The sequence below is a fragment of the Bos indicus x Bos taurus genome, chromosome 6 (genome assembly GCF_003369695.1).
Source record: "Bos indicus x Bos taurus breed Angus x Brahman F1 hybrid chromosome 6, Bos_hybrid_MaternalHap_v2.0, whole genome shotgun sequence".
NCBI lineage: Eukaryota > Metazoa > Chordata > Mammalia > Artiodactyla > Bovidae > Bos > Bos indicus x Bos taurus.
Genome location: NC_040081.1, coordinates 90,554,917 through 90,574,893, shown reverse-complemented (window position 1 = coordinate 90,574,893; position 19,977 = coordinate 90,554,917). Strand labels below are relative to the sequence as shown.

Sequence of the window (19,977 nt, the reverse complement as noted above, 5' to 3'; positions counted from 1 at the left end):
TCTCATTAAAACTTAGAACTCTGAGGTTAGATCTCTGGAGAGGATTGGGTGAAGAAAGTGAAAATATTCTAAAACTTGCATTTTATTGAGAGGGTAGGAGGAAAGCAGTGAGAAAATGAATCATCTTTTATGATATAGCAAAAATATGCATCAGATCATTAATATCTAGTTTTCATAAAAATAGCGGGTATAACCATTAATGAATGAAAAGCAACAAAAGAACTTGCAAATTAACAAGGAAATAAAAGAATGAATACCAACTTGAAATTTATCATGAAATTGAAATTATCATGAAAACAAACATTATATAGCAGAAATTTGGATGAAAATTTATAGCCTTAAAAAACTTCATTTTTTAAAGATACAAGATGCAAAAAATAGAGAACTTAGTACTCAAGGAAAAATATTATCAAGATAAGCCAAAAGGAACCAGTAAGAGGGAAATAAAGATGATGTGGAATGATTGAAGCAGAAAACAATCATAGCAGAATAAGTTGAAGAGCTGTTTCTTTAAAAAGACCATTAAAATGGCTAAATATGAATCTGAAGAAGGAAAAAAAGACTCATCTCATGAGCCTAAAGACAGAAAAGAAAAATTAGAAGTAAGAAAGGAGATAATACCACATACATACACAAGAAAATAAGAAAATACTACAGTGGAATTCAGGGCAATAAATTTAGATGTTAGATTATTTTCTAGCAAAATGGAAATTATTTAAATTGACCTACAGAAAAAACATCTTAAATAGACAAACACCGTAGAAGCAATTGGGAAAGTTATTAAAGATCCAACAGCGGAAAAAGCACAAAGGTCAAGTAGATTCATTTGTCTAAACATTAATGAGCTAATTCTAAAGTTACTTTATTTCAGACAAAAAGAAAAATATAGCTGTTTTTTTTAACAGTTTAAGATATAATTCATATACCATACAATTCACCTATTTTATTTTTAGTATATTCACAACTTTGTACAACCATCATCACAATCAAGTTTTACAACATTTGCATCACTCTAAATTTAAAAAAACACCATACCCATAAGCAGCAACTCCCCATTTCATCCTAAACCCCCTAGCTGTAGGCAACAACTTTGCATTTTTATGGATTTGCCTATTTTTGAACACTTCTTATAAATGAAATCATAAAATATGTGGTATTTTTTGACTGGCTTTCTCAGAATATTTTCAGTGTTCATTCATGTTGTAGCATGTAACAGTACTTCCTTTTTATTGCTGAATAAATATTTCATTGTATGATTAACAGATTTTATCTCTTCATCAATCTATGAACATTTTGGTTGTTTAAACTTTTTTGGCTATTCTGAATGTTACTATTAACACTTGTGTACAAGTGTTTATGTGGATATATGCTTTTGTTTCTCTTGGGATACATAAACCAAGGTTGGCAATTGCTTGGTAATGTGTACCTCTGTGTTCAACCTTTTCAATAACCAAATTATTTTTCCAGAGCAGCTGCAGCATTTTACATCAGCTTTTAGTACCCCCAAATAAAAATTTATAAACAGATAATTCTAATAGAGGTGCAGATTATGCTAAGTAAGATAAACCAGACTGAAAGGCTATATATAATTCCATTTATATGATATCATGAAAAAGGCACAGCAACAGGTATGTAATAGATCAGTAGTTGCTAGGAGCGGCAGTAAAGGAGAGGAGACTACAAGGAGCAGGAGGGAACTTTTTGGGTGATAGAAATGTTCTATATCTTGATTGTGGTGATGGGTAACCTGTGTTCATCTAAATACATAGAACTGTACTCCTAAAAAGGGTGAATTTTGTTGTATGTGGATTATAACTCAGTAAATCTGACCAAAGAAAACAAGTGCAGAAAACCTAAGTGAAATATAAGAGAATCCAGCTATTATCAAATTCTAAAGGAATGTAATTTTTTTCTTAAAGGAATATACTTTGACTAAGGTTAATTTCAGGAATGGACGGTTGGTTCTATAACAGGATCTATGAACATAATTTATCCTAGCAACACATGGAAGGAAAATATGTAAGTTTTTGTAAATAAGCAGGGTAATTAAACTAGTATAAAACAATGAAAAGAGATTATCTCTTTGCTGATGATACGACTGTATCTAGAAAACCCAAGGAAATAAATAATAGAATTAATGTGGTAAGATGGCTAAATATGAGATTTTTAGTGTTTCTTTATACTAAATCAGTGTTAAGTGTTTTAAAATCAGTGTTTTAGAAATCAGTGTTTCTTTATACTATTAAAGGAAATAAGAGTATTCCATTCATTATCATGAAAAAATTGTAAAATACTTAGGAATAAATTTGTGAGGAAAATATACAATCTGAATTAAAGTTTTCACAGATAGATTAAACCATATTCTTAGATAAGAAAATATCTACTTTATAAATTTTAAGAGTGAATTACAGCTTTAAACAAACTGATTAAAATCTTTCAGTACATAAGTAAGGATAACTTTTGAGAATAGATTCAGGAAAACAAACAAGAAATAGTGTAGCGGAGTTGCTTTATCAAATTTTAGAAACTATTTAAAGTTCTTGTAATCAAATTAACATGGGCTTGGTGTAAGATTAGACATAAAGATCCACAGAACAGAATAGAGAATCCAGAAATAGATGCACATTGTATCTTAATATGAAAAAGGTGATATTTCAATTCATTGGGTTTAGTTAATAATGCTAGTAATTGTCTATCCATCTGGAAAATTTGACCACTGTATTACACCATGTACCAGTTAGCTCCAGGTTCTTCTGTCCTCGGGGATTCTCCAGGTAAGAATACTGGAGTGGATTGCCATGCTGTCCTCCAAGGGATCTTCCCAACCCAGGGATCAAACCCCGGTCTCCCGCACTGCAGGCAGATTCTTTACCATCTGAGCCACCAGGGAAGCCCATATACAAAAACAAGGGGTATTAAAGACTTACTTTAAGAAATTTATGAAGCTACATGAACAACCTAGGGATTGAAGAGACATGTAGCCAGAAAACCAGAAACTGTAAAACAAAATTGACTAACAAAAATTTTGTATAGCAAAAGAAAACAGAAGCCATTTGTTAGTAGTCAAGTGATTTTAGAAAAAGAAAATTGTGAATTTGGAAACAGCACTGATTTTCGTTGTAAATATTTCTATCTTACAAAGAAGTGCTACATTTTGACCCCTAAAACCCCAGCTGAAATACAGGCAAATGTGTAAAGGCAATTCACAGAAGGGCAGATGTGGAGTAGTTCTTACCTGGTGGAAGATGGTCCTTCAACATTCAAGGTAGGGGTGGAATCCCCTGGTGGTCCAGTGGTTAAAGCTCCCCAATTCCACTGCAGGGAGTCTGGGTTCAATCCCTGGTCAAGGAACTAAGAACTGAACTGATCCCAGAAGCCAAGTGGCCAAGAAAGAAAAAACAATCAAGAGGATGCAGATTTTTAAAAAAGAAAAATCGTGTGATGCTTTAGTACTCATCAGATTGGAAAAACTTTAAACGTCATTACCTATTGCTGACAGAAATGTGTGGAAAAGGTAGTCTTATGTGTGTCTTATGAATACATAAGTTGCTAGGATATTTGGGAAAGCAATTTAGCAGCTTCTGAAGACTGAACACACTTACCTTTAAACCCAGCAATCTTGAATTCATGGCAGTCTATACCAGTAAATAAAGATATTATATACACACACAAAACTATTATAGCATTGTTCAGAGTGTCAAAACTAGAAACTGTATATCCCCCTCGATATAAGAATGCTTAATTATTGGCTAATCATGAAAATCATGTGGTCATTAAAATTCATGTAACTTGCCTAATAAGAATGGGCAAACAATTCAAATCTTGAACTGTTATGATTCTATCTATTGTATTTAGCTAATTTCTTTCAACAGTTGATGTGTAATAAAATTACCTGCATAAATGAAGAGAGATAATTCTATTGTTATTGTTGGGCTTTCTTTGTGTAGGTCCTAATCAAACAGGAAATTCAGAGGAAGAGTGGGTATGCCATCCAAGCTGATGAAGAGCAGTTGCGAGTTCAGCTAGATACAATTCAGGGTGAACTAAATGCCCCTACTCAGTTTAAGGTAAGACCATAAAGCTAGAATTTGTTTCAGGTGGCTCAGAAATGTTACTTGGTCTTCAAAAAGACCAAGTACATGTTCTTTATTAAGTACATGTTCTTTTTAATTAAAACTTGCTTTCTAAAGTAGACTCTTAATCATGATATACTGGGCATGTATTAATTGTATGATTGTATTAATGTTTCAAATGAAGTACAAAAGGAGAATTGAAATGCCTTTAATTATAGTAGTATCCATCCTTTTAAAACATTCTCTTAGAAATGGTTGCTGTTGTGAGCAGTTAAAATTCAACTCAGTATTATTTTTAAGGGCCGACTAAATGAACTGATGTCCCAAATCAGGATGCAGAATCACTTTGGAGCAGTCAGATCTGAAGAAAGATATTACATAGATGCAGATCTGTTACGAGAAATCAAGCAGGTAAGTTTTCCACTGGAGTGCACTTTTTAAAAGGTGAATTCACGTCCATAAGGATGGCTATTATCCAAAACAAAACACCCTCCAGAAAATAACACGTTTAGAGGATGTAAAGAAAATGGAACTGTCGTGCATTGCTAGTGGCAATGTAAAATGATATACACAGGCACTGTGAAAAATGCTTCCTTAAAATATTAAATACAGAATTGTAGTACAGTCCCTCAATCCTACTTCTGGGAATGTACCTGTAAGAATTGAACGTAGTGACTCAGATATTTGCATGCCCATGTTCATAGAAGCATCATTCACAGTAGCCAAAGTGGAAGCAATCCAGGTGTCAACAGATGGATAAGTAGACAAAATATGGTATATGTATACAATGGAGTATTAGCCTTAAAAAGGCAGGCAGTTAATACACACACACACATCATGGATGAACTTTGAAGACATTACGTGAAATAAGCCGGTTATTTGAAAGGACAAAAGTTGTAGGATTCCATTCATATGGTGTACCCAAGAGTAGAATGGTAGTTGCTGAAGGGAGGGTTACTGATCCCATCAGCCCTCAGGGTACCTGGGTGGAGGCTACAGGAGCCAAGACCTCAGACCACTTGTCTAAGGCTCACTTCTATGAAAACATTACGAAGTACTACTCTAGCTTACTTTCATTAGTATAAATACAGATTGGTTTAATGAAAGCTGTTCATCCATTCAGCAACTGTCTAAAAATATTAAGATGGCAAACTTTGTGGAACATATTAGATAGGACTAATTGGCATGGCCTGAGGATTTTAGGTAGTTATAAATGTCCTTATTTATCTAATTTTATTATGTGCTTTAGAATGAATATTGCTGTTTTATGCAACTAAAAACTAGTTTGGCTCTTGGGTTCTCAAAAAGTTATCAGTTCAGTTCAGTCGCTCAGTTGTGTCCAATTCTTTGTGACCCATGGACTGCAGCATGCCAGGCCTCCCTGTCCATCACCAACTCCCGGAGTTTACCCAAACTCATGTCCATTGAGTCAGTGATGCTATCCAACCATCTCATCCTCTCTCACCCCCTTCTCCTCCTGCCCTCAGTCTTTCCCAACATCAGGGTCTTTTCAAGTGAGTCAGCTCTTTGCATCAGGTGGCCAAAGTATTGGAGTTTCAGCTTCAACATCAGTCTTCCCAATGAACACTCAGGACTGATCTCTTTCAGGATGGACTGGATGGATCTCCTTGCAGTCCAAGGGACTCTCGAGAGTCTTCTCCAACACCCCAGTTCAAAAGCATCAATTCTTTGGTGCTCAGCTTTCTTTATAGTCCCAACTCTCACATCCATACATGACCACTGGAAAAACCATAGCCTTGACTAGACAAACCTTTGTTGGCAAAGTAATGTCTCTGCTTTTGAATATGCTATCTAGGTTGGTCATAACTTTCCTTCCAAGGAGTAAGCATCTTTTAATTTATACATATACCTGATTATATTCATATTTATAATTAAATGAGAACAATTCCAACATATTAGAATGAGTATATATGCAGTAAAATTGGGAATAATATAAACACCTGAAATGTTAGCAATAGTAGTTACCACCGTTATCAGTTTATACTTTGTACTTGAAAACATGGAAATTCTCAGAATGATTATTTTGTTAATCTATATTTGAGTACCTTCTTACATTGTTTTAATATAACTGGTTTTTTATCACAGGTTGATAAAAGGAATCTGTAAAGATCTGCATCTTTTGTAAAATCTGTTATGTTTATTACATATTTGATTTTGCTTTTCACAGTATTTAACTGTATTTAAAAGTGTTAGCAAAAGATACAATGCAAATTTTTAAAATATGCATATGAGAGCAACTGAGTCCTGTGTTGCTAGTAAAATAATGAAAAATAAGCCTTTTTCTTGTAAGTAGCTTGCAGTTTAATAGAGAAATACATTGATTTTTTTTTGATTCCTTCTAGCATTTGAAGCAACAACAGGAAGGCCTTAGCCACTTGATTAGCATCATAAAAGATGACTTAGAAGATATCAAGTTGGTAGAACATGGATTGAATGAAACCATCCACATCAGAGGTGGTGTCTTCAGTTGACAGCTCACAAACTTATGTTAAAGGTTTGTGAAATACATCTTCGTGTTACAACAGGCCTTCTTTAAAAATGAAACTGACCACGTGGAAGGGGGGAAAAAACAATCCTCTCTCCTGACTTGGTTTTTGAGAAGGTTACTGAAAAATTATTATTCATCAAATCTGAAATAACAGTCACCTCACTTCAGAGATAGCCTTTTAAAGATTTATATCTAAAAGCTGTAATTACTTTAAAAGAGAAATACATAATTACCAAAAAATATTTACTATTCTACATTTTTACAACAGCAGTGTTCTTAAAAATAATCAATGTTTAATGATTATTCTCCATTGAGCCTGTACTCTGCTTTCCATAGCAAGTAAATATGAAATGTCTACTTTGCACATAACAAAATAAACTGTATAATTACTTGGCTGCTGGAGATTTGTACTTCAGAATGTAAATGTCAGTTTTTATATTTGTGAATTCATCTGTGGGAGGAGTAAAGAAAATCCAAGAGTATTTAATGATTAATGTGGTTTTCTTTTCATTCTATAAAGATTTGAATATATATTTTTATATTATTTTACTTATTTGGAATTTACAGAACACACGTAAGCAATTAGGATATAACAGAAGAATTACATTTTATCATTTTTGCACCGTTTTTTGTTTTTTAAACCTCTTTATTTCTAAAAAATATGAAAACATAAATAAACTCTTGATTATAATTACTTTTTATATAATTCTGTCTGGTGCTTTATTTGGTTCTGGGAGAAAGATGACTGATGTTCATACAAGTATTAAATCATAATCACAACTCAAGTATTTCAATTTTAACCTGGTTTTAAGTCTGACTTCACCCTCAAAGTGAAGGGCTTCCCTTGTGGCTCAGCTGGTAAAGAATCTGCCTGCAATGCGGGAGACCTGGGTTTGATCCCTGGGTTGGGAAGGTCCCATGGAGAAGGGAAAGGCTACCCACTCCAGTATTCTGGCCTGGAGAATTCCAAGGACTACAGTCCATGGGGTTGCAAAGAGTTGGACATGACTAAGAGACTTTCACTTCACCCTCAGTACTGATGTATTTTGACCAGGGTACAGCAAATAGAAATTACTTCATATATAAGAATTCTCTAATACATCATTAGCATCTGAAAACACTGGAAAATCTAAATTAGACATGGTAATGTGCAATAGTCATTCTTTAAAACCAGATAATTTAAGCAATTTCTCTGACTACACACGGTACATCTCACTGCATCATGTTAGCCCCTCTTGGAATGCTTTCACTCTGCATTTCTGCGTCATGCTTTGGCTTATGATGAGAGGTATCATAAACAGCCTGTGAACCCTGCCACTGTGTTACTATGAGGATGGCGAGGAGTGTGGTGTGCTGTGTATCCAGAGGCCCCCTCTGAGATACCACTGGAGGAATGTGTCCAGATGCAGACTAGCTAACAGTTGTGTAGGAGCCACAAACAAGGCTCGTGGGCTGTTTCTTCTAACACCTCTTTCTCATCCTTGTAGCCAAAGGTGAAAGGAGTTTGCCCCTCTGCACACCCTCTTACTGTGGGAAGAACTAGTGATTTAACAAATGAGAATTGCTCCTCGGTGAGCAACATCCTGTTGGACAGATGGCTAACCATGCTCACCTCTCTAGCCTTTAATTTTTTGTGCTGTCATATTCTTAATTTCTAATTTCACAAGCCCTAAACAGGGCTCAGGGTCTGCCTTTTAAAGACAGGTCCAGTTAGCCTCCTAAGTTTCAATTCTGCTGGTGACTACATGTGTAAGGCAGGCTACAGGCCTTGTTCATGCAGCTGGTTAGATAGCTAAGCAGCCCTGGTGTGTACCTGACTTGTGCTCCAAGCAAATGATAACCAAGTTCTAGATTTGGATGTAAATCAGACTAACTTTGGCCTCAGGACTAAGTTGTGCTCTCTAGCACAATTTATACACGTTCTGTGAACTACATAATGGTTCTTGTGGATAGTTCACTCAAAATTCTCAACATGAAGAGAGGTAAATGGTAGAATTAAAGCACACTGAACACTTAACACCTAGTTTAGACTTCAGGAAGTTTTTCTGTATCTCTGAAAATGGCCTAAGTTCTTTTTGAAACGTTGGCAAACAAGTGTCACTTATCAAAGCCCATGCCTAAATCAGTTACCATTCAACCACTCTTTTTCTTGGGGAAAAGAGCACCTTACTGTACTTCCCTCATTCTCCTTTCTTACTGAGCCCACATACTCATTTAGTACTGTCTGCCTTCCTAGGTTAATATGAGGTTCAAGTTAGGGACTGTGTATGTGTAATACTTAGTAAACTCTTGTGTTTGTAAAAATACAAAGTGTTCCTATATAGAAGGAAAATGAAGAGACTGAAAGAATATACTATTTGAAGTCAAAGTCTGATCCTTTAAAGATGAGTAAAACACCTTTAAAATTTTAATTCAGGAATTAAATTCATGTTAACCACTAGCATTATTGGTATTTTAGTATTGAGAGTCATTTCCTAGGCAGGTTGATAAGAAGCCTAGGGGTCCCCAAGGAGAGAGGGGTCTGGAATTCTCAAGGAGGAAGAAAGGACAAACTTTTTTCCCCTCTACATTCTTTAGGATTATATAACAATAATGTATCCTGCCTGAGGACAGTCTCTGGATTAAACCTTCTGGCTAATCCTGTTATCTTAAAATGTAAATTATGGGAGTAGGTCTGGTGAGGTCTTTACAACCTCCAGACATTCTTTTGATTCACTGGAGAGTATATATCTCCATTGCTAACACTAGCAAGCAGGTACTCTTTCTGCCCCCTTCTGATGCCTATGTCAGAAGCTTTCTCTATCTCCTTTAACTTTAATAAAACTTTATTACACAAAAGCTCTGAGCAAGCCTTGTCTCTGGCCCTGGATTGAATTCTTCTCCTCCGGAGGCCAAGAATCCTGGCATCTTTTCATGGTTTAGCAACAGCCTTTCAGTATCTGGCAATTCTACTGAAATTAAAGGTCTTTTATTGAATTAAAAGTATACAGTTTTTTTTACAATCATAAAATTAATATAGAAATAAGTGAAAAACAAATTCTATGATATCTGGGTTTACTACCAGATTTGCTAAGTGAATAACAAATTCACGTTTTATCAACTGAATGTTGACCAACAAGTGAAAAATACATCATTCCCTTCAATGATTTCTGTGGGATGCCTGTAGTTGTATTTCAAGTACAATGTAAAGTACAAGTAAAGAATGTATCAGACTACAGAGCGACCAAGATTTATAGCAGAAACACTGATTAAAATGATGAATGTCCCACACTGGGGAAGGAGCATTTTGCCAGAAGATGCAGAGGGATGGCTTTTGGGACCTGGAACTGGAACTGCTGGAGCTGGAGCTGTTAATGAGAACACACAGTCACTGACACATGTCATTCTGAGTATCACATTTCATCTACTGACAGCATATTTCCTGAATATATGAACAGACAAGTTAGATTTGAAACATATATCAAGTACTTCGAACCAGGACAACTTTAAAATAAACACAGTTCATTACAGGCTGGGGGCTATATTTTCATATGTATCATCAAGGTGTGTTGATCTAGGTTTTATCCAGGTTTCCACAGCCTTTTTAGTATTTAAGTAGACAAAAGTAATTTCTCATTGTTCAAGTTCACTAGAATTTCTTGGCAACTGAAAATTTTCATTTTCTGTATATAAAAGATAAAGTTTAATGCTGTGTCTTATCTATTTTGAGTACAATGGTATATTTCATATGTATATTCTACCAGTATACAATGGAATATAGCTGCATTTTTTAAAACACTAAGCCCTGCAAGCTGATTTAAAAAAAAAAAAAGAAAAAAATTTTCCCTTTATACATAAAACGATGCACGATACTGGATGTTTGGGGCTGGTGCACTGGGACGACCCAGAGGGAGGGTATGGGGAGGGAGGAGGGAGGAGGGTTCAGGATGGGGAACACAGGTATACCTGTGGCGGATTCATTTCGATATTTGGCAAAACTAATACAATATTGTAAAGTTAAAAAAAAAAAAAAAAACCACTACTCTGGAGAAAACCACTTCCCTTCCATCTGAACTAGCAGAGAGAGGTTCAGTAGAGTCCAGCCATCCAGGATGGTGTGATTCACACTGCCCTTAATGTAGATGTCTGACTTTTGACTGTGTTCTGGTTTAGACTACCAGGGAAGACTGACTGGAAAGACCCAGATGGGCTCACCATTCACATTTCATAAGTGAAACCATGGCAATATTATAAAACCTTCAAATCATAAATGTATTTGCTTGCCATAATCATAAACATGCAGTTATGGGAAAATGGACAGGCGGATGCACTCCTGCATTAGTTTGCTACTAGAGAGCAGTGATTCTCAAGGGGTTCTCAAGGGCCTACTAAGAGGCAGTTTGCAAACTTGTCAGGATATTTTTTGATTATCACAGCAGTGGGGTATAGAAGTAGAAGACCAGTACCATGCTGTGGACAGTCTTGCACAATGAAAAACGGACCCACTTCCACATAAATTTCAAATGCACTGGTAGACATATATGTAAATTAAAAATGTATTTATATCCAGAACCTGTTTTACATATAGGCAAAATATATTTGGATAGTTTTAATAAACATTAGTTTCTATATAATAAGTTTAGATTATTAGTTTAGTATCTAATTAGTTTCTACCTAATAAGCCCACAGTATTTCTCCACTTTCATTTTTCTTATATAGAATAGCTTCCAGGTTTCTCTTAAATCCAAATTTATTTGTGTAATTAAATAGAATCATCTGACTACTTCATTATGTAGAATAATGTAGGCATTTATTTACATACTGAAATGTTTATAATTTTGTTATATCATTAGGACATTACTTGATTTTTTTATGGGTGCAAGTGGGTCTTAACTAAGAATTTTATTTCAGAATACCTTTATAAAATATTTGTTCTAAAAGAATTGGGTTGATAGAGTTGAGAACCATTGCCTGAAAAAGTAGTCTCTATATACAGTTGAAAATCACTGCTTAAGAAACAAAATCAAGTTGCCCCCACCATTCACACATACAAGTATTTGGATGTGACATTATATTCTGTTAGGATGCTTTAAACTCGAGATTGATGTCTTTTTTTAAAAAAAACTTTCTCAGTTTTTGTATATTGCAGAAACAGACATTATCAACTAAGGAAAAGAAATATTTCTTACTAGGCTGTTTGATATCTTGGCTTTTGTCTTCTAAAATAGAAACAGATGTTCAGTTAATTGCATTGTACACCAAAGAGAAAAAAATCTCATTAAATGATTAAGCAAACTTGGTTATCTCTGGGTGTGGGACTGAAGGTCAGGATATTAGACTTACAGGTATTGGGGGGAGGGTCTAAGTTTACTTATTTGCATGCTTTGAAATTTTTTTTTACAATGTATGTGTGTTTCCATTTTAAAAAGTTAAAATTTTGTTTATAGAGAAGTCTTTTTTACATATTAACCTCAGATTCCCAAGTGCAACTACAGCACCTACCATTTACTGAATGCTTACTGTGTCACACATTGACCAAATACTTAATGTACATTAACACTTTTACTTCTTATAGCCCTACTAGGTAGTAGAGTTATCCATATTAATACAGATTTCCCCAAAAGTTGCATAAAATCACAACTTTTATGCTTGGTAATCAGTGGGAGCAATACCTGCTTTCAAAGCCTCTGCTCTTAATTACTATGCTATTCCAACTCCAAGTGTGTTAAAATTAAAATATTGCAATATTTCCATATTTTGATGGCTCTGAAGCCAAATGCCAATTCTAGAAGCCCAGATTAGAGGTGTATTTTCTGTAACTACATCCAGCTGGTAGACAAGTGTCATGCAACAGAAAATGAACAAAACTTGATAAGTTTGGGTCTTGATTGTCTCGTTCTAGCCTTTTACAGGTTCCTTAACTTCCCTATATTCCATGTTTTCATCTCTGAAATGGTAGCAGTACTTCTCTCATTGGATTATATGAGATTCTGTGTAAATGTTTTGACATCACCTTTAAAAAAGCCTGCACTATAACAGTTTTCTAAGAAAGGGCACAATACATACAAAACAGTCCCAGCAAAACTGAGCGGCTTATTGCTGGAGGACATGGAGCGTGCAGTAAGGAGTGCAGAAAGCATGTCCCACGCTGTGCAGGGCTCACACACCCCTCCTTGATGCTGCCATTCCTGTGACTACAGATTCCCTCAGTAGCCTGCTCACCTGGAGAAACCTGCCCCTTCTGGAATAGACAGGCGCAGCTGGAGGTCAACTGTCCCAGCTTCAGGTCAACTGTCCCAGCTTCAGGTCAACTGCCTTTGTCTCTGCCTGACCCAGGGAGCCCTAAGAGCAGTCCGCTGCTCACACTGAAAGGAGTCCTCAGCCCTCCCCTGTGGCTTGCAGACTGGATGTCAAGCTATACAGCCCAAGTGTCCAGACCCCTTAATATGGAGCTCAGTGAGCGATTACAGTAAAGGACTCAGACCCCATGGTGCCTCCACCGCTACATACATAAAAGAATTTTCTAAAAAGAATTTACCAGGTTTTTCATCCGGTTGTAACATTTTTATTCCTAAATGAGAAAAAGATTTATTATTCAGATAATAGTAAAGGCAACTACCATTTACTATTTTAACCCACCATTTGTTTTGTCAGGGCTTTATCTCGTTAGGGCTTTAATCCTAAATTAGGACTTTAGTTCTGCAAGACAGAAGCTTTCCTTGTTTTACAGATGCAGAGGTAGAGGTCCAGAAAAGTGAAATAATTTATACAAAGTTACCAAGAGGAAAATGGCAGAGGAGAGACTTCATGAAGTTGGATCTGTCTACACAGACCATGTGCATCCCCCATACCTTGCTAAGCAACTGCCTTTCAAAACCCAGTGTGCCTAGTACGGTGCCAATGAGAGTACTATGTACACTCGGGTCCAGCGAGCTGAAGAGATGTAGACAAAGTGTGCCATCAAGGTCACTAGAGGTTCACTTCCAAAGTTGTGGCCAAGTAAGTTCAATCATTCAAATCTGGGTGAATATAAAAGTGTTGCTGGAACCTCTCTCTCTTGGTCACAGTGAACTGTGAACGGCTGGTTCCTGCCCACAGCACGCAGTACCCAAAGGCAGCAATGTTAAGCAAAGCTCAGTGCTGTGTGGATGGATGCCATTTAGCAGATGCCAGAAATCTATTTCCTTAACAGATTATCATTCCATAATAACAAAACCTACCAAAAATTATTTTCAAAACACCTTATGAATTCAAAAGGAAGTATTTATAAGCACTGGATAGGGGCTTGCACCCTGAGATTTTGTGTTTTCATAGGCCTTACAGGTATCTCCATAAGGCAACATATGTGTGTTAGCCACATTTGAAAGATGACAATTCTTAGGCATAGAGAAGTTTTATTACTGTCCATAGCTCTCTGGTAAAATAGTAGATCATGTCTTTTTTTTTTTTTTTAACCTTCTCCTTGTCTTCTCCTTGTCTCAGAGATAAAAATTAAGTTTGAGGGCCTTTTAATTTTTTTTCCTCCCCTATTAGCATAAGTTCTGAGGTCCTTTTGACTTAACGGGAGTCACACTGTTCAGTTTCTCCGGCCATAGAAACTCAAGGCCCCTCACAAGCCTTGCATTCAGCAATAGCCTCACACTTTTTAAAATACTTGTTTTCATAGTTATATCTTAAAGGTAGGTTAAATATGCATGATAAATATACTGGAAAAACACTTGAGGAGCCATAAATTTTAAGAAACTGGTTCTTGGTCATAGCAGCTTTCCTAGTGGCTCAGACAGTAAAGAATCTGCCTGTAATGCAGGAGACCGGGGTTCGATCCCTGGGCCAGAAAGATTCCCTGGAGAAGGGAATGGCTACCCACTTGAAACTCCCATGGACTGCAAGGAAATCAAACCAGTCAATCCAAAAGGAAATCAACCCGGAACTTGGAAGGACTGATGCTGAAGCTCCAATACTTTGGCCACCTGATACAGAGCCAACTCACTGGAAAAGACCCTGATGCTGGGAAAGATTAAGGGCAGGAGGAGGAGGGGGTGACAGCATCACCAACCTGATGGCTGTGAGTTTGAGCAAACTCCAGGAAATAGCGACAGAGCAGCCTGGCATACTGTAGTTCACAGGGCCACGAAGAGTAGGACATGACTTAGCAACTGAACAACAATTTGGTTATAAGAACCTAGATCTTCCACTCATGTGATCTTGCGCAAAGTACTTAGCCTCCCTGCATATGTAATGGTGACAATTATATCTATACTTCCCAGACTGGCAGTCTCCTCTCCAGCATGCCTAACATTACTTACCAGGTAGTGAAAAAGATTCTGGAATTTTCATTCCTAAATGAGAAAGAAATTTTCAGTGACTTGCAGATTGTTCCAATAAGTACAATTTTCAAACTGCTTCTTGTCTCATGAACTCAAGTGATACAAGCACCGGAGAGCCCACCTGCACTGCAGTTTCTGGCTTTTACTTACAAAGTTCTGGCTACATGAACCCTCACTGTGCAAATCTATGCCAGACTCAGAAAAGCCTTCTGTCATGGCGCCTCACTAAGTCTGCCTCTATGCCAGGAGAATACTATGCTTAGTTACCTGCAGATCCTAGATGCCGAGATGCTTTTATTAATAGCTAAAGCTAACAATCAGCTTTTACATAAAGTCAGAAGTTTCTACTAAATACCTTTAACTGTGGAATCTAAGGCTGGGCTGCATGCATCCAGGTTGCAGCAGCCTGCCTTCTGCCTGCCCCCAACAGAGCTAACTGTCCTGCTCCAAGAATGCACACACACTAGGGAGGAACGGCACTTTCCTACTCTCTTCTCCAGCTAAAATTCTGTAGAAAGACAGGCAGGAAGGAGGCTGTAAAGGAAATATTAATGACTAGTTGTCTCATGACAATATTCTCTTTAATACCCGGAGAAAGCCTTCTTTCTCATATTTGGACCAAGAGTGTAAATAAAGCTGTCTTACCAGGTATCTGGGTGGCTTCCTGGCTTTTCATACCTGAAGACAGAAATGAATACTGGTTAATTTTAATCAACTATCTTGCATTGTTAATGCTCCCTTTTGTGTATACCAGCCCCCATCTCCAAGACTTAAAAAGGGGGGAGTGGGGGTGGGGAACAGTAACAATAAAAACACCTTCTAATTGCTCTTCATTCTCAGACTGGACAAAGCCTAAACTCCTGATGCTGGACTTCAAGGACTTCATGATCTAGCCAACCTTATCTTCGTAAGGCAATCTGAGTACACCAGTTTTTGAATGAAACAGTACTGGGTCTAAGACTCTGCTTGGTTTAGTTCTGTTGTCATTACAGTTATTAGCTCTCTGACTGGGCAGGCTTAATAAATCCCTGACCTTTATTTCCTTATTTATGCAAAAGAAAAACCTTGCAGGTTTGTAGTAAGTGATGATTATAAAAGTGCTAAATACATTATTACATGGAACATAAGCAGCTCTCAGTAACTAGAGTTCCTCTGTTTTGGCTTAACTTATTCCTCAAACTCTACATGTCCAGTAATGTCCTTGGTTCTAGGAGTCCTCACATCTCCTTCTAACCCTGAAGCTAGTCTCAGAGAGTAAATAAAGGATCACTTACCAGGAAAGACAGTGGGTTCCTGGCTTTTCATTTCTAAAGATAAGAATAGGAACTATGTAATGATAAATGCAGTAAGCTTGAAAATTAACCTTATATAACTATTTACAAGTGAGAGATGACCCATTCCCAAAGTTTTTAGAGTTTTCAGTAAAAAGGAAGGAGATTTAGCACACTGGTGCCTAAATTACAGAGAGAACTATGGCCAGTGATCCAGGCACTTTTTAGATAAAGCGAAATATCTCTATTGATTTATATTTTTTAGACTCTGACCTATACTTGTCATGATTTATTTTTTTAATAAAATTTCTTGATTATATAAGTAATATAATTATAGACAATTTAGAAAAATATAGGAATTTGTTAAAAATTACTCATAATCCCAGATATCAGAGCTATTCATTCTTAATACTGGTACATTTCCTGGTACAAGAAGGAAATATATGCTATAATATATGTATATGAGTATATGCTACATACATTGTCATTACTTTTTCAACTTTACTGAGATATAACTGACATAAAACACTGTATAAGTTTAAGGTGTGCAACATAATGGCCTGAGTTACATATATTGTGGCATGATTACCACAATAAGTTTAGTTTAACATCCAGCATCTCATATAAATACCAAAAAAGAAATTTTTTTTCCCTTGTGATGAGAACTCTTAGGATCTACTCTTTTAACAATTTTCAAATACACTACACAGCTGTTAACTATAGTCATGTTGTACATTATATTCCTTGTACTTATTTATCTTATAAATGGAAGTTTGTTCAACACTGTAAAATAAATTTGACATTATATTCCATATGCTATTTTTATCCTTTTTTAAAATTTTTATTGGAGTATAACTGACTTACAATGTATTAGTTTCAGAAGTACAGTGAAGTGAATTTGTTATACATACACATATGTCCACTCTTTCTTAGATTATTTTCCCATTAAGGCCATTACACAGTATTGAGCAGAGTTTGTTTTTATCCTGTGATTTTTACTGTCACTGTATTGTAAGTACTTTCTCTTATCTTTGGGCTTCCCTGGTGGCACAGTGGTAAAGAATCTGCCTGCTAAGGCAGAAGACATGAGTTCTATCCATGGGTAGGGAAGATCCCCTGGAAAAAGAAATGACAACCCACTCCAGGTATTCTTGCTTGAGAAATCCCATGGACAGAGGAGAATGGTGGGCTGCAGTCCACGGACTGACAAAGAATCAGACACAATCAGTGATTAAAAAACAGTAACATATCTTCAGATATTTTTTGAAAACATGATTTTTAAATTGGTTAGTGTTTCATAATAAGAATGTAACTTATTTAACAATGTCCAACTGTTGGATACTAAGTTTATTTATAAATTTTCGCTACTATAACACTGTACAAACATGTCTATACATATTTTGTACACAAACTTTTATGTTTATTTCCTTAGGACAAATATCTAAAAGTGTTACAGCTAGGTTAAAACGTATGGACATTTTAAGACTAGTGTTACAAATTATTGGAATTGTCCTCCAGAGAAGTTTGAATTTATAATCTCATCAGTAATTTATGAGCATGTTTGTGTCCCAGCACCCTTGAAAAATATTATTTTTAAAAAGACCAAAAAACTTGGGAATGAGTCATACTTTAGAATTTACTAAATATCAAATGAATACAGCTAATAGCAACTATACATATATATAGAAATAATTATATACACACACATATATACACATATATATATATTGGCATATATTTAAATATGTGTGTGTGTATATATATAATCATTTTAATTTAGGAAACAATGTCATTTTTATGCCCCTGATGAACACCCTAGGTTATAAGAGTTTGTGAAACAATTAATCACACCTTCCTCTATCCATGTAACAGCTAGTATAAAGCAAAAAATAATAGGTTTTCTAGAACTAGTTCCACATGTGATGTCTCTAACTGTTCTGCTGGGATGACCTATGGATTGTTAGCTAAGAGACAGAGAGAGCTGCTGTATCATCCTTATTAAGAAGGGTACCTGGAACTCAGGAGGGCCTCTGATACATCAAACTCGTAAGCTACAGGTGGGTTCTGCCTCTTCCCACTTTTCCTTACCATTCTATGCCCACCTGCTCCCACCCCTAAGGAAGTTGCCCTACAAATCTAAGCTCCCAGAGTTTATGAAAATGTCTTACCAGGGTTTTCCAGCTTCTGGTTTTCCTCACCTAAGTTACAAAAAGAAACTCATCAGTTTCAAAAACAGACCAAAGTAACTGGGAGTTATCATAGTTACAGTACAACTACTTTAAAGTAAAATGGCCATAAAGATCCACTTGATATCCAGTAAACTAATGCTACTAAATTTAAGTGTCAGCTACAAACTAAACACAGTTGGCTAATAGGGCTGAACAGTCCTCTGGCCCCTTCTACCAAGAAAAACTGTTACATATAGCAAGTCTTCTAGTAATCTCCACAAGCTAGAAAAACGTCTGTCTTGAAGAGGTAGCTGAAGTCCCTGTGAAGAGACCAGTAAAACTTGTGGCTGCCTGAGCCAATAAGAAGTGTTACTAACCAAGTCCTCAGATGCATGAAATGCTTCACACAAGGACAGGAAATACCTTCTAAACATCAAGTAACCTGCATACTTAAGCAAAGACTAGAAACTTTTCTCTCTTCACACTGTAGCCACATGGGCCAAACATGTCATCAAGGAACTTAGATACAAAGAAGTGACCTGAGCCATATCACCATATGGAAACTCAGCGGGGGGCGGGGGCGGGGGGGGGGGGGGCGGCGGGGGCGGGGGTGGGGAGTGGCACGTCTACATCCAGACGTTTTAGTCAAATGATATCAAACACCAGCTTATTTAAGAAAGGCAAAAATATTAACTTTTTACACTTTCATCTGGATGTCTGGTGTCACACAGGCTAACCTCAACGACTTAATATAGAGCTCTCCTATTAAAAGACCTTGGACCTGTCAAGAGTGCCTAGCTCTTTGGGTCCCACCAACCTTACTCCCACATTGTTCAGATGTCCAGAGAGCCCACCCTCTCATTTGAAGGGAGGTAAATTTCCCCAGAATAGATTCTTTTCCCCACTTCCTATCTGCCAAGTTACTCCTTCATAGGTGCAAAGAACTTCTTTTCTTCAGCTAAGAACTGAATTTGCTGAACAGGAAAGAGCTATTAAACACCCATGTACAGGTTATTTTTAAAAATTAGAGCATACTTACCAGGGTTGTAGACAGGTTGAAAATAGTCTAAAATACAAACATGCTTTCATTACATAGTACTATACTCAGAAGTGAATGTCAGGTTCAGTCTATTTTTACATGCTTATTAATTATAAAGATTTGAGTTGGCTTACATCCAAGATACAAACAAAATATGGCAATATGAGAAATAAAATTTCAATCTTGAAAACAAATGGTTACAGATTCATTTTAATTATGTGAAGAAGAATCCACAGAAAAACTAGCCAGGAAAACAGGTAGAAATGGACCCTTATTTTTCAAACTTTTTAAACAAAGAAATCTTCAAATAGGATCCATCCAAAGTATGTACCAGCCCAAGGCATTTTCTCGCAACTTCAGTTAAAATCTGTTGAGTCTAATTTGATGATGTCAGGAATATCATCAAATGTTCCTGAACATTCTTAGAATTCCTATTTACCTTTCCAATTCTTTCCCATGGCCCTCTAAGAAAGATTATTTTTGTTATATTCTCCTATTTTCCTCTGAGAAAGCAGACCAAGTTACCATTTTGTCCCCCCAAGTCTTTCCCCCTGAGCTATATTCACTCCATTCCTTCTTCAGTCTCCCAAATATTACTTCCCAAGATGCCA

The 19,977-nt window shown here is 36.4% G+C and overlaps 2 protein-coding genes across 8 annotated transcripts in view; one reads left to right on the top strand and one right to left on the bottom strand.

Moving 5' to 3' along the window:
* NUP54 (nucleoporin 54) overlaps window positions 1-7,283 on the top strand; it is a 33,032-nt gene extending 25,749 nt beyond the window's left edge. The window contains exons 10-12 of the mRNA XM_027544791.1: window positions 3,948-4,067; window positions 4,374-4,484; window positions 6,437-7,283. Of these exons, the coding sequence (XP_027400592.1) occupies window positions 3,948-4,067; window positions 4,374-4,484; window positions 6,437-6,565 (360 nt within the window). The 3' untranslated portion in view covers window positions 6,566-7,283. The remainder of the gene's footprint in view (window positions 1-3,947; window positions 4,068-4,373; window positions 4,485-6,436) is intronic.
* Window positions 7,284-9,528: 2,245 nt separating this feature from the next.
* The window catches only part of ART3 (ADP-ribosyltransferase 3), a 141,450-nt gene continuing 131,001 nt past the window's right edge, over window positions 9,529-19,977 (bottom strand). For 3 of the 7 annotated variants that reach the window (XM_027544787.1, XM_027544786.1, XM_027544784.1), the window contains exons 5-12: window positions 19,367-19,393; window positions 18,328-18,357; window positions 16,163-16,195; window positions 15,534-15,566; window positions 14,868-14,900; window positions 13,100-13,132; window positions 11,751-11,780; window positions 9,529-9,929 (exon numbers count right to left, since the gene is read on the bottom strand). In XM_027544787.1, the coding sequence (XP_027400588.1) occupies window positions 9,790-9,929; window positions 11,751-11,780; window positions 13,100-13,132; window positions 14,868-14,900; window positions 15,534-15,566; window positions 16,163-16,195; window positions 18,328-18,357; window positions 19,367-19,393 (359 nt within the window). In that variant the 3' untranslated portion in view covers window positions 9,529-9,789. The remainder of the gene's footprint in view (window positions 9,930-11,750; window positions 11,781-13,099; window positions 13,133-14,867; window positions 14,901-15,533; window positions 15,567-16,162; window positions 16,196-18,327; window positions 18,358-19,366; window positions 19,394-19,977) is intronic. The other 4 variants (XM_027544781.1, XM_027544782.1, XM_027544783.1 and 1 more) reach the window with 4 other exon arrangements.